This window comes from Podarcis liolepis (genome assembly GCF_965112155.1).
Source record: "Podarcis liolepis genome assembly, chromosome: 10".
Taxonomy (NCBI): domain Eukaryota; kingdom Metazoa; phylum Chordata; class Lepidosauria; order Squamata; family Lacertidae; genus Podarcis; species Podarcis liolepis.
In genome coordinates this window covers 8,334,432-8,350,237 of record NC_139562.1, presented here as the reverse complement: position 1 = coordinate 8,350,237, position 15,806 = coordinate 8,334,432, and the positions used below count along the sequence as shown (strand labels likewise).

The 15,806-nt window shown below is 47.2% G+C and overlaps 1 protein-coding gene across 5 annotated transcripts in view; it reads right to left on the bottom strand.

Moving 5' to 3' along the window:
- PLXNA4 (plexin A4) overlaps positions 1-15,806 on the bottom strand; it is a 600,353-nt gene that overhangs the window by 81,829 nt on the left and 502,718 nt on the right. For all 5 annotated transcript variants that reach the window (XM_083460906.1, XM_083460907.1, XM_083460910.1 and 2 more), the window contains 3 exons: positions 14,678-14,795; positions 10,357-10,493; positions 7,219-7,419 (listed from right to left, as the gene is read on the bottom strand). In XM_083460906.1, the coding sequence (XP_083317032.1) occupies positions 7,219-7,419; positions 10,357-10,493; positions 14,678-14,795 (456 nt within the window). The remainder of the gene's footprint in view (positions 1-7,218; positions 7,420-10,356; positions 10,494-14,677; positions 14,796-15,806) is intronic.

Below are 15,806 nucleotides of genomic sequence, written 5' to 3'. Positions count from 1 at the left end.
CGGGGATTCGAACCGCTGACCATGCGATCGACAGCTATGAGTTGACCTTCCCCCATGTCTGAATTCTGTTTGGGAAAGGATGCCAGCTGCACTGGGATGTATGAAACAGCTCAAGGCCAAATGCCTCTCACATTTCTTATCCACCTTCTCTTTCTCCAAAAAAAGGTGTGAATGTGCACTTGGGGGGGGGGTGAGTATGAAGCCAAGGCTGCTCTCAGCAGCGTGTTGCAAGAACTGAACTGAGATACCGAGTTGGATTAAGCGAATCTCTCTGTATATTTGGATCTCTACATTTTAACCTCTAAGTACTAAGTATTAAGAACTGTACTTAGTACAGTGGGTTAAGAACTTAGTACAGTACTTGGGTTAAGAACTTAATTTGTTCTGGAGGTCCGTACTTAACCTGAAACTGTTCTTAACCTGAAGCACCACTTTAGCTAATGGGGCCGCCGTGCCGTAGCCACACAATTTCTGTTCTCATCCTGAAGCAAAGTTCTTAACCCTAGGTACTATTTCTGGGTTAGCGGAGTCTGTAACCCGAAGCGTCTGTAACCTGAAGCATCTGTAACCCGAGGTACCACTGTAGAATTGTCCATGATGGACCAGCATCTCTTAAGTTTGTGTATACAGTGGTACCTCGAGTTACAAACACTTCAGGTTACAAATTCCGCTAACCTGGAAGAGTTCCCTCGAGTTGAGAACTTTGCCTCAGGATCAGAACGGAAATCGTGTGCCGGCGGCACTGTGGCAGCAAGAGGCCCCTTTAGGGAAAGCACGCCTCTAGTTAAGAACAGTTTCAGGTTGAGAACGGACCTCCGGAACGAATTAAGTTCATAACTAGAGGTAACACTGTATAGTGTGTTTGACTTGCCTTGAGTCTTGAGGCAATAAACACTGAACTGGGTTTGCAATGAGTTTTCCTAACCATCAAATCTGGAAAGGCTGACAGCTGGAGAGGAAAAAGACTCTGATGATCTGCTAGACTACCGAATTTTTCACCCCATAGGGTGCACTGGCCCATAGGGATCACCTAGGTTTTTTGGGGGGGAATAAAGGGGGGGAAATTATTATTTTTCCCCCAGCGCGGGGCTGGGGCGGGGGAAGCCCGAGCTTCCCCCGACCCCAGCCCCCAGAACAGGCTGCTATCTGCAAGCCGTGGGAGAGCTGCGCGACTTCGCACAGCTCTCCCACGACTTGCGGAGAGCTGCGCGAAGCCCAAAGCCTGGGACGTGCTGAGCTCAGCGCCCCCAGGCTTTGGGGTGCAGGCAGCTCTCCGCAAGAGGTGGGAGAGCTGTGCGAAGTTGTGCAGCTCTCCCACGGCTTGCAGATAGCTTCCTGAAGCCTGGAGAGCGAGAGGGGTCGGTGCGCACCGACCCCTCTCGCTCTCCAGGCTTCAGCGAAAGCCTGCATTCGCCCCATAGGACACACACACATTTCCCCTTCATTTTTGGAGGGGGAAAAGTGTGTCCTATAGGGTGAAAAATACAGTACTCTGCAGGAGCTGCAAATACTGTGCTGGTGCAGCAATAAAACTGCTAGCGCATTTGCAAAGCTAAGGAGGGTCCAGTATAGTTTCAAATTGGATGGGGGGGGGACTGTGGGTTGAGATTTCTGCAAAAAACCAAAAAAAACAAAAGCTTTCTTCTTCAAAAGAGAGAGAGAGAGAGAGAAAAGAGAGAAAGAGAAAAAAACCCCCCACCTGCCACCTCATCTTTAAAGATAAGCCCTTGCCCCAAACAATCTTTGATCCCCTATTCTGCAAAAAAAAATAAAATCAAAACTCTGAAAATGTTTCCTTCCTCCCTTCAGAAAAAATGCAATATACCATCTTTTTTCCAGTGACCTTTTTAAAAGCTTTCTTTGTTAAATAGCATACTTAAAGAAAACAGAGAAAATTGACCACATGTGACTTTGCACACAAAGACATCCGTATTCCTCAATACGGTAAGTAATGAAAACAGCCACAATCAGCCCATGTCAGTATGAAGTCTCTACCCTCTCTGCTGCCTTCCAAAAGAGAAGATTCCCTCAAGCTGCAGTCCCAGTCAGGCAAACTTGCTTTTGTACTTCTGATGGAGTGTAGCATTCTTCTTCAGAGTAAAAGGACTCAATAAGCCTATGCCATATTGCATAATGTCTGTCTGGTTCCTCCTTGCCTGTCAGGAGCCTTTGGTAAGGAATCAGCCTTTCAGCCACTGCTATAGAGCAGACACTGCAGCATCAAAAGTCCAGATCTAGTCCTTCAAAGTTTCCTCCATTTCTGTGCAACGGACAGACAAGTTGCTTTTATCAAAAGTCGTCCCATATCCTTAGGTTGGGACGCGGGTGGCGCTGTGAGTTAAACCACAGAGCCTCGGACTTGCCGATCAGAAGGTCAGCAGTTCGAATCCCCGCGACGATGTGAGCTCCCGTTGCTCAGTCCCTGCTCCTGCTAACCTAGCAGTTTGAAAGCACGCCAAAGTGCAAGTAGATAAATAGGTACCGCTCCGGCGGGAAGGTAAACGGCGTTTCCGTGCGCTGCTCTGGTTCGCCAGAAGCGGCTTAGTCATGCTGGCCACATTACCCAGAAGCTGTACACTGACTCCCTCGGCCAATAAAGCGAGATGAGTGCCGCAACCCCAGAGTCGGCCACGACTGGACCTAACGGTCAGGGGTCCCTTTACCTTTATCCTTAGGTTTGAACGAATGATTTTCACCATCAAGCATGTTTAAAAGAAGGAACTGAGTTGTGAATTCCACCTGCTCATCCAAAATTCTTGACATTTTTACTGTCCATTTTCCATCGATTCAGCACTCCCAGACTGCTAAAGGGTCCGGCTAGTAGGGTCTGGTGTGTTTGATCTGTTGGCATGCAACTCAATATGCCTTTGAAACCATGGTTATTCTTTCCATAGGATTTTAGGCAACCTGCAGGAAGAATTCCAGTTTTCATTTCCGTTTCGCAGCCTGGGATCTCTGCAGTTTGTTTTGCATGATGTGTTGCCCTTACAGTTGCACTGCATCATGGGCTCTGTCCTTTTACAACTGCCTGAGCAAATCTTGAAGGCGTGCATTTTGCTCACAGTTGCACTTCACCAAGGGCCAAGCGACCACGAGAATGAAGAGGGTCAGCATAGAAAGCCTGGACTCACATGAGACTGCAGGCAACATAAATACGTATTAATGCTTGCTCACATAAGTGTAACGCGCAGGCAGATTTCCACAGCAGCAGGAAGAACGTCTGGCTCTTGAGCAGAACCATTGTAGCGTCAAAGTATATGAAATTAATTCTTTACTGTTCTCCCCAACTGGGAAGTCCAATAACTTCTGCTTATGATCCCAAACATATTGATGTTCAATTAATCTTAACCTTTCAAACTCTTTGCAATCATTAAAGTGACTAATTGATTTGAAAAAAAAGGACCTGCAAAAAAATGACTTGGTGAATGGCAGCTTTGGGTAAACTGACCAGTCATATTTTTAACTCCCACATAAAGAAACCAGAAGCATTCTTATTGGGCATTGTAGGAAGTGATATAAATAGAAAGGAATGTAAGCTGTTCTTATATGCAACAACGGCAGCAAGAATGTTATTGGCCCAAAAATGGAAGCAAGAAGAATTACCGACGAAAGAAGAAAGGAGGATGAAATTAATGGACTATGCAGAACTGGATAAGCTAACAGGAAAGATCCGAAATCGGCGGGACCAGAAATTCACAGAAGACTGGAGTAAATTTACAGATTATTTGAAAAGTATTTGTGATGACCAGACTACGTTTGTAGGTTTGCAAGACATTTTGTGAGGAGTATTGGTGGAATTATTGCAAAAGTGGATAAGGGGGAAGAGGGTTAGTTAAGATAATTAAAGGTAATAAGAATTTAAGAAGTGGTTAAAACGGTGGATCATCAGAGGTGCTGAGGGAAGTCCAAAAAAAAAAAAAATTGTATAAATGATGAAGTTTTGTGGTATGTATTATAATTCACTGTATTTTTCGCTCTATAAGACGCACCAGACCACAAGATGCACCTAGTTTTTGGAGGAGGAAAACAAGGAAAAAAATATTCTGAATCTCAGAAGCCAGAACAACAAGAGGGATCACTGTGCAGTGAAAGCAGCGATCCCTCTTGCTGTTCTGGCTTCTGGGATAGCTGCGCAGCCTGCATTCGCTCCATAAGATGCACACACATTTCCCCTTACTTTTTAGGAGGGAAACACTGAGTCTTATAGAGCAAAAAATACGGTATATGTTAAAATTAATAAAAATTATTATTATTTAAATATATATATATATATTTAACTCCCACAGGCCTTCCATTTACTTTGGTTTCACAGCACAGCTTTGGGAAAGGGGCTGTCGCTCAGTGGTTAAAGCATCTGCTTTGCATGCCAATGGTCCCAGTTTGAATCCCCAGCATCTCCAGGGAGGGCTAGGGGAGAAAAGTGCTTGAAACCTTGGAGAACGGCTGCCAGTCAGTGTATGCAATACTGAGGTGGATGAACTCAGTATAAGGCAGCTCTCTGTGTTCCTTTCTAGCCACTGATGTAAAGAGGAGAGAGGCGAGCCCCACTCCCCATTTGTAAAATTATCTTAAAAGGAATACACGAAAGTTTAATGGCCAATTTTTCTCTCCACTGGGCCAGGCTTGGCGAAATTTACATATGTTTCAGCTCCCTCCATGCTCAGGGGGATGTGAAGGCTGCAGGATGTCTCAGCTCCAATTGGGCCAAGCACCAATCTTCATCAACAACCAGCGCAGAACCATTCCCAGGGCAACTATCTGTTCCTTACACAGGAGAGCCAGGAAAGGCTATCTTCCCTCCCACCGACCTAAAAGCTCATTTAAAGATATCCTCCATGCAAGCAGTTCCAAATCTGATTCACAAAGAAGGGGGTGGGGAGCCAGGCTTTGACTTATAAGGCAAAACTGAGCTGTAGCAGGGAATGCGTGCAAAGATGCAAAACTAGGCTTTTCGTAAAAGCTTTGAATTGGAGTTGGAAAGGTGACTAGAGGTCATTTAGTCCTGCCCGGCTCAGTGCAGGATCTGCAATGCAAGATACAATGACAGCAATCCTGAGGTCCATCTAGAGCAAACTTTTTAAGCAGGGGGCCGGTCCACTGTCCCTCAGACCTTGTGGGGCGCCGGGCTATATTTTTTGAAGGGGGGAAAAATGAACGAATTCCTATGCCCCACAAATAACCCAGAGGTGCATTTTAAATAAAAGGACACATTATTCACATGTAAAAACATGCTGATTCCTGGACCATCGGCGGGCCGGATTTAGAAGGCGATTGGGCCAGATCCAGCCCTTGGGCCTTAGTTTGCCTACCCATGATCTACAGAGTTCGCCCACCTGGCCAGAGAGCCTCTTCCCAGACCGCAGCCCTCACTGGCCGGCTTCACCCGCCAGATGTTTTTGTCTGATGGAAAGCAGAATCATAAAATTGTAGAGCTGGAAGGGACCCCTGGGGGTCATCTACTCCAACCCCCTGCAATGCAGGAATCTCAGCTAAAGCATCCATGACAGATGGCCATCCAACCTCTGCTCAAAAACCTCCAGTGAAAATCCACAACCTCCCAAGGATGTCTATATTCCGCTATCTACCCACTTTTAATGTCAGAAAAAGTTTGATCAGAATCACCTTTCTTGTAACTGGAAGCTATTGGTTCAGGTCTATCCTCCAGAGCAGGAGAAAACAAGCTTGTAACCTTTTCCACGTGACCGCCCTTAAGATATTTGAAGACGGGTTTCATATCTCCTCTATACCACCATAGCAGTGTGGTGTAGTGGTTAAGAGCAGTGGGCTCGTAATCTGGTGAACCGGGTTCAATTCTCTGCCCCTCCACATGCAGCTGCTGGGTGATCTTGGGCTAGTCACACTTCTCTGAAGTGTCTCAGCCCCACTCATGTCAGAGTGTTTGTTTTGGGGGAGGAAGGGGAAGGAGATTGTTAACCACTTTGGGGCTCCTTTGTTGTTTAGTTGTTTAGTCGTGTCCGACTCTTTGTGACCCCTGGACCAGAGCACACCAGGCACTCCTGTCTTCCACTGCCTCCCGCAGTTTGGTCAAACTCATGCTGGTAACTCATCTCGTCCTCTGTCGTCTCCTTCTCCTTGTGCCCTCCATATTTCCCAGCATCAGGATCTTTTCCAGGGAGTCTTCTCTTCTCATGAGGTGGCCAAAGTATTGGAGCCTCAGCTTCAGGATCTGTTCTTCCAGTGAGCACCCAGGGCTGATTTCCTTCAGAATGGAGAGGTTGGATCTTCTTGCAGTCCATGGGACTCTCAAGAGTCTCCTTCAGCACCAGAATTCAAAAGCATCCATTCTTCGGCGATCAGCCTTCTTTATGGTCCAGCTCTCACTTCCATACAACACTACTGGGGAAACCATAGCTTTAACTATATGGACCTTTGTCGGCAAGGTGATGTCTCTGCTTTTTAAGATGCTGTCTAGGTTTGTCACTGCTTTTCTCCCAAGAAGCAGGCATCTTTTAATTTTGTGACTGCTGTCACCATCTGCAGTGATCATGGAGCCCAAGAAAGTTGACCCCTTGGGGTAGTGATAAAGCGGGATATCAAATCCACACTCTTCTTCTTAAATAGTGGCACCCAGAACAACTGGACACAGTGTTCCAGGTGTGGTCTGACCACGGCAGAATAGAGTGGTACTATTACTTCCCTTCATTTGGACACTATACTTCTGTTGATGCAGGCTAGAATAGCATTAACTTTTCTTTTTTGCTGCATCACACTGTTGACTGTTGTTAAGCTTGTAGTCCACCAAGACCTCCAGATCCTTTTCACATGTTCTACTGGCAAGCCAGGCGTCCCCTATCTTATATTGGTGTATCTGGGGTTCTTTTGCCTAAGTGTGGAACCTGACATCTGTCCCTATTGAAATTCACTTTGTTAGTTATGTGCCTTTGAACTCTGATCATCTCTCTTTCTTTCTTTCTTGGATGGAGGACAGAAAGGGGAGTGTGAAAGTGAGCAGAAACTAGCCTGCTGTACAAAAAATGAAATTCGCATTTGTTGCCCTGCCCACTTTCCCCCTGGCTCTACCCACCACAATCATGTGGCCCCTGAAATGCTGCCCGGAAGGAAATGTGGCCCCTAGGCTGTAAAACTTTCCACATCCTTGATCTCAAAGCTCCTAGGATTATTTGGGATAAATTCGACAACAGCTCTTCATATTGACCTGCCCCTCAAGTTGTGCCACCTTTCTAATGGCGCCATTACCTGACAATACTCCATTCTGGATCGATCTTCACGATGGTTGGGTCCGTCGTATATTCAAACTCCAGCTCCTTGGGTGACTTGGCCTTCTCTAGCTCCTTGTGGAGCCTGGCCTTGTCCACCTTCACAACCACGTCCACTACCATCTTCTCCGAGCTGCTGGTGTAAGCCGTGGTGTTGCAGATAATCCATTCTGCTGCTCTCCTGTCCCCGGAATGAAGAAAAGGAATCTGGTCAAGCAAGGTGGTTCCACGGACAAATCCTTTGGCTACATTTAAGCTTGTGTTTTAGTGGGGGTATAAAGATTCTCCAGTGAATAACGGAATGTGTAAATGGCCCTAAAACAGGAGAAGCCAATGAGTTCCCCCGCTAATATTGGGCTCACCCACACTTTCACACACACACACACACACACACACTGGTACCTTGGTACTCGAACGGCTTGACTCCCAAACAAATCGGCTCCCAAACACTGCAAACCCGGAAGTACACTAAGTGTTCCGGTATGAGAACATTCTTTGGAAGCCGAACATCTGATGCGGCTTCCAATTGGCTGAGGGAAACTCCTGCAGCCAATCAGAAGCCATGCCTTGGTTTTCAAACTGTTTTGGGAGCTGAACAGACTCCCAGAATGGATTAAGTTCGAGAACCAAGGTATACCACTGTATATATATTGAAGGTTTTTAACATATTAAGCACTAAAATCCAAACACATTTATAAAAAGATAATAAAAAGCAATATATCAAAAAAGAAGAAAGGAAAATATAAAATAGAATATTCATGTTCCATACAAAACACACACGATAGATAGATATAGATAGATAAATAGACAGATATATGAAAGGGAAAAAAAGAATAGAGAAAAAAATAACTAAAAAGACACTTTATCACATTTATGTGTATCTATATATCATATCGATTATCTACACATAGAAAGGCTCACCCACACTTTTCAGACAGAGGTCTGTGCATTTCTGGTCTGTATCCAAGCATTTTTGTGTGTGTCCTGTCGCTTTCCCCGGGAAAACCCAAACTTTATTGCTGAACCGGAGCAAATGGCAATTCAGGTTTTCTGTGGATTGCTGTTTGCTCCAGTTCAGCAGTATAGAGTTCCATCAGAGTGGGGAGCACTCAGACATGGACCTGGACAGTCCAGCCCTGTGCCTAGAAATAGGTATGTGTGAATGAGTCCATTGGGTGTGTGTTTGTTCTTTTGTTTACAAACTGACATCACCCTGCCCAGAACAAGAAGATGCTCCAGGCAGCCCAGTAACAATAACAACAACAACAACAATAATAAAAATAAAAATAAAAATAAATTTTATTTATACCCCGCCCTCCCCGGCCAGAGCCGGGCTCGGGGCAGCTAACACGAGTAAAATTACAATAAAAATATAATAAGGGAAGAAAAAAACCCAATTTAAAATACAGGTTAAAATGCAATTTAAAATGCAGCCTCATTTTAAAAGTAGCCCATGGATCAAAACCATAAGGGAAGGGAAACATAAGGGTCAGACTGAGTCCAAACCAAAGGCCAGGCGGAACAGCTCTGTCTTGCAAGCCCTGCGAAAAGATGTCAAGTCCCGCAGGGCCCTAGCCTCTTGTGACAAAGCGTTCCACCAAGTCGGGGCCAGTACTGAAAAGGCCCTGGCCCTAGTTGAGACCCACCTAACCACTTGGGACCTCCAAAATGTTGTCATTTGTGGACCTTAAGGTCCTCCGCGGGGCATACCAGGAGAGGCGGTCCTGTAGGTATGAGGGTCCTAGGGCTTTAAAGGTCAAAACCAGAACCTTAAAGCCGACCCTGTACTCCACCGGGAGCCAGTGCAGTTGGTAAAGCACTGGATGAATGTGACCCCGCGGCAAGGACCCCGTAAGGAGCCTTGCCAAGACATTCTGCACCCGCTGAAGTTTCTGAGTCAGCTTCAAGGGCAGCCCCACGTAGAGCGAGTTACAATAATCAAGCCTGGAAGTGACCGTCGCATGGATCAATGTCACCAGAGTTGCGTGGATCACTGTGGCCAGATCAGGGATGCCTGTTCTAAACTGGCTCCACTACAGCAATGGGGACAACTCATTGCACTACAGCGGCAGGCCATCCACAATCTTATCGTTCATTCAGTGGTGGAGGAAGGGTGTGTGTTTTGCCCTGGGTGTCATCACTGAGGGGGGTGACGAAGTGACAGAAATGTGAGGTGTTTTGTTTTGTTTTCAAAGGGCTCACAAAATTTTTTAGTTCAGTCAACAAACGTAAAGAAACGCGGCTGGCACTGGGCGCCACACCACTGGGGCCGGCACTTACCACGGGGTCTGCAGTGTGCCCGAGCCCTGCGTCTCTCTTGAGAGAGCTGAGGGGGAGGTTGTGGGGAGGCTCTACGTAGCGTTCCCCACACCCATGGGCAGCTCGCCCCACCCCTGGCTGCAGGATGCATGCGCCACACCAGGCATCCGTGCGGCTAGCTACGCCACTGCGATCATTTTGTTCACGCACTCGGAGGAAATATCCCCCTGTGCTGGTCCCGGGGGCTAACCGAGAGGCGAGGCCCGAGTCCAAGCCCGAGGTCGATGGTGCGGTATGGAGGCTGTCCGTCAAAGCTGTAGCTGGGTCCAAGGCGGGGAGTCGGGTGGGGTCAGGAACTCTGGCAGAAGAGCAGGACAGGGTGCAGGCAGGAACAGGCTACCAACAATGTTGCTCCTGCAACTTGGGACTAGGGCTGACTGGCTTTTATTTGCCCCGAGGCATAGGGCGGCCCCGGTCCACAGGTGACTCACCTCTCCTGGCCTGGAGGTGAGCACTCCTCCTGCGTGAACTTAGTTCCCTCTGCCTCTCTGCCCTGAGCCTCTGCAGCTCAGGAGAGGCTGGAGGGTTACCGGACCCAGAGGCAACCTCCTCTTCCCCTGACGGGGCTGAGAGTGGAGCACCTGCAGGCAATGGGTCACCTCAGGGGCCAGAGCAGACTCAGCTGGTGCCTGCACCTGAGGACCCAGCACAGGTGAGGACCCTTCAGGCTCAGGCCCCAGCCCCGGCTCAGCTGGTTCTGGAGGCGGGGACTCCTGTGCAGGCTGGGATCCCTCAGGTTCAGCCTCTGAGTCTGAATCCCAGGCCATCACCCCCCCTCCCTCAGGTCTTTGGGATATACCTGTGGAAAAGGCAGGGATGTTCGCCAAAGAGCACCGAGACATTGCTGCCAGCGTTCAGGTTCTTGCCCGTGATGGTGACTTGGGTTCCGCCAGACACCGGACCTCGCTTGGGATTTAGGTCAAAGAGAGTCAACATCTGAAAAAGATTAACAACCGCAGTAAGAAATGAAGGCGCCGCCAAAACGGAATTAGCAGGATGGAATTAGCAGGGAGAGTAGCAACAGCTGCCGTGACAACTCTGAAATCGTTCATGGAGAGACGGTGATTGTTTTTAACCGTTTTTCCGAATCTTTTGAATCATATTGTTGCGCGCCAGTTCAGTGGCCAAGTGGTGTGAGATTGCAGGGGTTCCAGGTTCGTTCGTGTATCGTTCTAGAATAAGGTGCAGCGCCAACTGTGCTGTCTTTATGATATACACTTTATATTATACAAAATTTAAAGGTCAAAAGCAGCATCTTAAAGGGCTTCCTTTGAACTGGAGTTGCAGTTAATGCAGAATGCTCAGTATCCCTCCAACTGTCAATGTTTGGGGAACCTATTGCTGTATTCAGGTCTGTGTGTATGTGTGTGTTCTTATTCTCAGGTGTGAATGTTTTGAGTTTCAACATTTGAGTTACATTTCAGGGGTTTGGGTCCCATCCAACACTAGATTTCTGTGATGCTAACCCCAAACATAAATATCACAGATATTCACTCTCATTCCTAAGTTCCTACACTAAGCCCTGGTTTAGCCTTGTTCCAGTTAAGTCTTGCCCCACCCAAAACATACATAATACCAAGGTTTCTTACTTTCACTGAGAAACTGCCTAGCATCTGCATTGCAGAGAAATACAAGCTATAAATTTTATAATAAATAAATAAAAAATAATAAATGCAACCACCCTCTTTTTTCTTGCTGATTTTGTTTTAAAATCAAGATAAAACAATAATATTTAAGAGGGAACAGATCATCCTGATACCAAACTACAGCAAGGGATCCTCACTTTCTCAGGGAGAAATCTAGAGTTGAAGTTTCTTCTTTCATTAGCATTTTAATAGAAAAAAACTTTCTGCTTGGTCCCAAGTGAAAAGCCATCATCTGCATTTAAATGAAAGGTTCCCCTTCTCTCTCTCTCTCTCTCTCTCTCTCTCTCTCTCTCTCTCTCTCTCTCTCTCTCTCTCACACACACACACACACACACACACACACTTTCCCCTATCCTCCCTTCCACTTTTAAGAAGGATGGTATGAAAGGTTTAAACTCTCCAATGAGTGAGCAGGTACAATGAGCAGGATGTAGTTGTTGAATGCTGGAGATTATTCATGTCATTTTCTCCTTTAGCTAGCTCTTCTGAGTATGAAGGGGGCTTTGTGGAGGCAATGGGGGGGGGAGAGAGAATCAGCGAAGGATCTCCTTCTTCCTGACTGTCTGGGGCAGGATGGTGGGGGATGAGCCCAAACCAGAGGCCAAAGGTTGAGAGCCAGTGTGGTGTAGTGGTTAAGAGCGGCGGACTCATAATCTGGTGAACCGGGTTCGCTTCCCCGCTCCTCCACATGCAACTGCTGGGTTCGTCACACTTCTCTGAAGTCTCTCAGCCTCACTCACCTCACAGAGTGTTTGTTGTGGGGGAGGAAGGGAAAGGAGAATGTTAGCGCTTTGAGACTCCTTAGGGTAGTGATAAAGCGGGGATATCAAATCCAAACTACTACTACTACTACTACTACTACTACTACTACTACTCTTCTTCTTCCTCTTCCTCTTCTTCTTCTTCTTCTTCTTCTTCTTCTTCTTCTTCCCAAGAATGAAGCCAGCCAGATGCCGATTGTAAACCTGTGAGCAGGATTTGAGTGCAAGAGCAGCTCCCCTCTCTTGTGGTTTCCAGCAACTAGCATTCAAAAGTGTTGCTACCGCTAGCTATGGCATGGTCATTGTGGCTGGTAGCTATTCATAGCCTTAAAGGTAAAAAGACCCCTGACTTCGGGTCCAGTCTTGGCCAACTCTGGGGTTGCAGCACTCATGTCGCTTTATTGGCCGAAGGAGCCGGCGTACAACTTCTGGGTCATGTGGCCAGCATGACTAAGCCACTTCTGGCGAACCAGAGCAGTGCATGGAAACGCTGTTTACCTTCCCGCCAGAGCGGTACCTATTTATCTACTTGCACTTTGATGTGCTTTCGAACTGCTAGGTTGGCAGGAGCAGGGACCGAGCAACGGGAGCTCACCCCATTCCGGGGATTCGAACTGCCGACCTTCTGATCAGCAAGTCCTAGGCTCTGTGGTTTAACCCACAGCGCCACCTATCATAGCCTTAGCCTCCATGAATTTGCCTAATCCTCTTTTGAAGCCATCCATGTTGGTGGCCATTGCTGCCTCCCATGGGTCAGAGTTCCATAGTTTAACTGTGCGCTGCATGAATAGGTATTTTCTTTTATCTCTCCTGAATAAAGCCCTAAACGGCCTCAGCCCAGTATACCTGAAGGAGCGTCCCCCCCCCTCATTCAGCCCGGACACTGAGATCCAGCTCCGAGGAACTTCTAGTGGTTCCCTCCCTGCGAGAAGCGAGGTTACAGGGAACCAGGCAGAGGGCCTTCTCAGTGGTGGTGCCCACCCTGTGGAGCAACCTCCCATCAGATGTCAAGGAAATAAACAACTATCTGTCAGGAGTGTGTGCAGGAGCCAGGCCCTGTGACCAGTAGGGCTTCGCAGGACTGGGACCTTCCTAAGTTTGTTCTGGAGAGGCAAGGCACAGTCGCACAGGTGAGGCCAATTGGTAACTCACAGCACCTGGTGGCAGGAGCTGGGAAGGGATCTAAGGTCAGCATTTCCATTCGGCTCTTTGCCACAGCAACTTGTTTCTTTCCTTGCTGCGTTTGGCTCCTTGCTTCCTGATCCTCGGACCTCAGCTTCTTGACTCCTTGCTTCTCGACCCTTGGACCCTTGACTTCGTGACTCCCTGCTTCCTGACCCTCGGACCCCTGGCTTCTGGACTCTTGTTCCTGCTCCCACCCCACCATCTTGCCCCCGGTCCCGACGTCTTCAGCCAGGACATCGATCATCCGTAGACACTATCTGACTTTTAGAAGACATCTGAAGGCAGCCCTGTTTAGGGAAGTTTTCATTGTTTGATATTTTATCAAGTTTTTAATATTCTGTTGGAAGCCACCCACAGTGGCTGGGGAAGCCCAATCAGATGGACGGGGTATAAGTAATAAATGATGATGAAGACGATGATGATGAATCTTCCAGCGTTCAGCTCCATTGTATGTGCCCGAGTTATGGTGCACATTAGCCCCAGCCAGCTAATTCAATGATCAGGAGAGGATGGGAGCTGAAGTCCATCAGCATCAGGGTGGGTACCACATTGCCTGCATCTCCCCTAGACTAGGGGGCCTGCTACCATTCCATCATCCTTCCATACCTTACAAGGCCCTTCTGTCAAGAGCGATCGAGCATCTTGGGGCTTCCTTTCGCATTTCTTTATAAATCCCCATCACCTGCTGTTCATCCCTACCTCCTGTCCCAGGAGAGAGCCTCTAAATGTCTGGAGGTGTTATGATAATAACACTGATAATAATTATCCATCTCATTTGCAGGCTTGTAATAAGTTGCAATAGCCTATTAATTATTCACAGCTGCCTTCACAAATTTCAGATGATATATTCACAACGAAAATAGGATAAGGGTGGAAGGAGAAATCGGCTATTAGAAACTATTTGCATTTTTCTTTTCAGAAAAGACTGATAGAACCCGAAAATAAAGTTAAGCAAATAGGACTAGAGGGATCCATCAAACAGTGAGGGTGGGTGCTCAAGAGTGAATGTAATACGAATTAACTACCCTTATGAGTTTTGGCCCAGGGAGGACAGAGAGAGAGAGAGAGAGAGAGAGAGAGAGAGAGAGAGAGAGAGAGAGAGAGAGAATGTTCACATCCACCCCATATGGTATGCTGAAAGCACATTTAAAGCCCATGCCTTCTCCCAGAGAATTCTGGGAACTGTAGTTTAAGGGTGTGAGGGTGTTGTAGTTCAGTGAGGGGCAAATTACAGCTCCCAGGATTCTTTGGGGAAAGCCAAAGGCTTTCAAGGTGTGAGATTCAATGCTAGTCCTACTCAGAGTAAACCCATGGAAGTTAACAGGCAGAGTTAAGGCCCTGGGACCTTAAGGTGATGAAGAAGTAGAAATTTCAGTGGGTCTACTCTGAGTAGGGCTTAGATGACCCTCCAACCTCACCTCGAAATTTCACTTTGGGTGAAACTCAAGAGTATTTCTGGAAGCCTCCAGGATTCTCAAAACCTCTTGCCCATTCCTCCTCAATTCCCGAGTCTCGCTCACGGACTTACCGTAAAGTAATAGAACTGGGAGGATTTGGCCATGAACTCTGGCTTGCACTCTGCCACGCAGATGTCCACGTTTCCGGCATGCTGGCTGTGCTTGGCCTCGCCCATCTCGCACACTATTCTAGAAGGAAAGAGATTCAAGGGTCAGGAGGTGCCCCTGTGGTCCTTGCAAAGGGTGCCTGCTGTATGTGGGAAGGCTTAGAACCAAAGTAGATGATGACAGGTAGGAATGGGCTTTTCCTAATGGTACAGATTGTTAGTTTCTGTGTCTCGCTGAGCAGCTGCGTGGAGTCACAGGACTCTGTTTACATTCCTGGGATTCCATACTATTGGAGTCTCACGGGAAAGGGGACTGGATGTGACGTTAGTGGTTTTCCTGGTTCCTTTGTTCCTTTGTTCAGTTGCTCTCTGCTTTCATAGAGAGAGGATGTCTTTTCTGTTCTGTGTAGTTTAGAAATAAAACTCTTTACAATGTAGCCAAACCTCTCGTCTCTTGCCTGTGCTGGGAACCCTGCTGGATAGAATTTGCTTGAGGCCTTATCAAAGGCTCAGCTCATTAAACACGTTGGAGGTGATTTCAAAGGCTCAGCTCGGAGGAAGATGAGGCCTTATTGGCTTGGCTGAGTGGCGATTCCGACACAGATCCCATATCCTATTTGGGGAAACCCTTTCTCCTTAAAAAGTAGACCTCTTTTCCTCAAGGCTCAAGTCATTCCATTGTGCCAGATCCAGGGGAAGCTAGTGTCATTGCAACCGGCCTCAAGCAGAGACCCACCAGCACAGAACCTCTTTTAGTGATGATGGACAGAGAGGCTACAGGTGCCTATTGTCTACTGAGCTGAGCTACAAGCAGGCTGGTAAAGAGTAGAGAGGAGTGAACCTTTTGACTTTGGTTTCTCTCCATTTCCACTCTTCAGTTCTCAACATTGCCAGATTAGTTTGAAAAGAGCACTTTTTAGTCCTCATGAAAATTCATCAGCATTTCAGGGCAATTTCCCCTTCATCAGCACATTCCCCCCCCCAAGCACTTTCCCCTAATATAATGCATATCAATATATTACTATTTTCCACTAATATATGCACTTATATATGCACCCACTTTGCTCCAGTGTGTGCATTTTTTGCACACCCT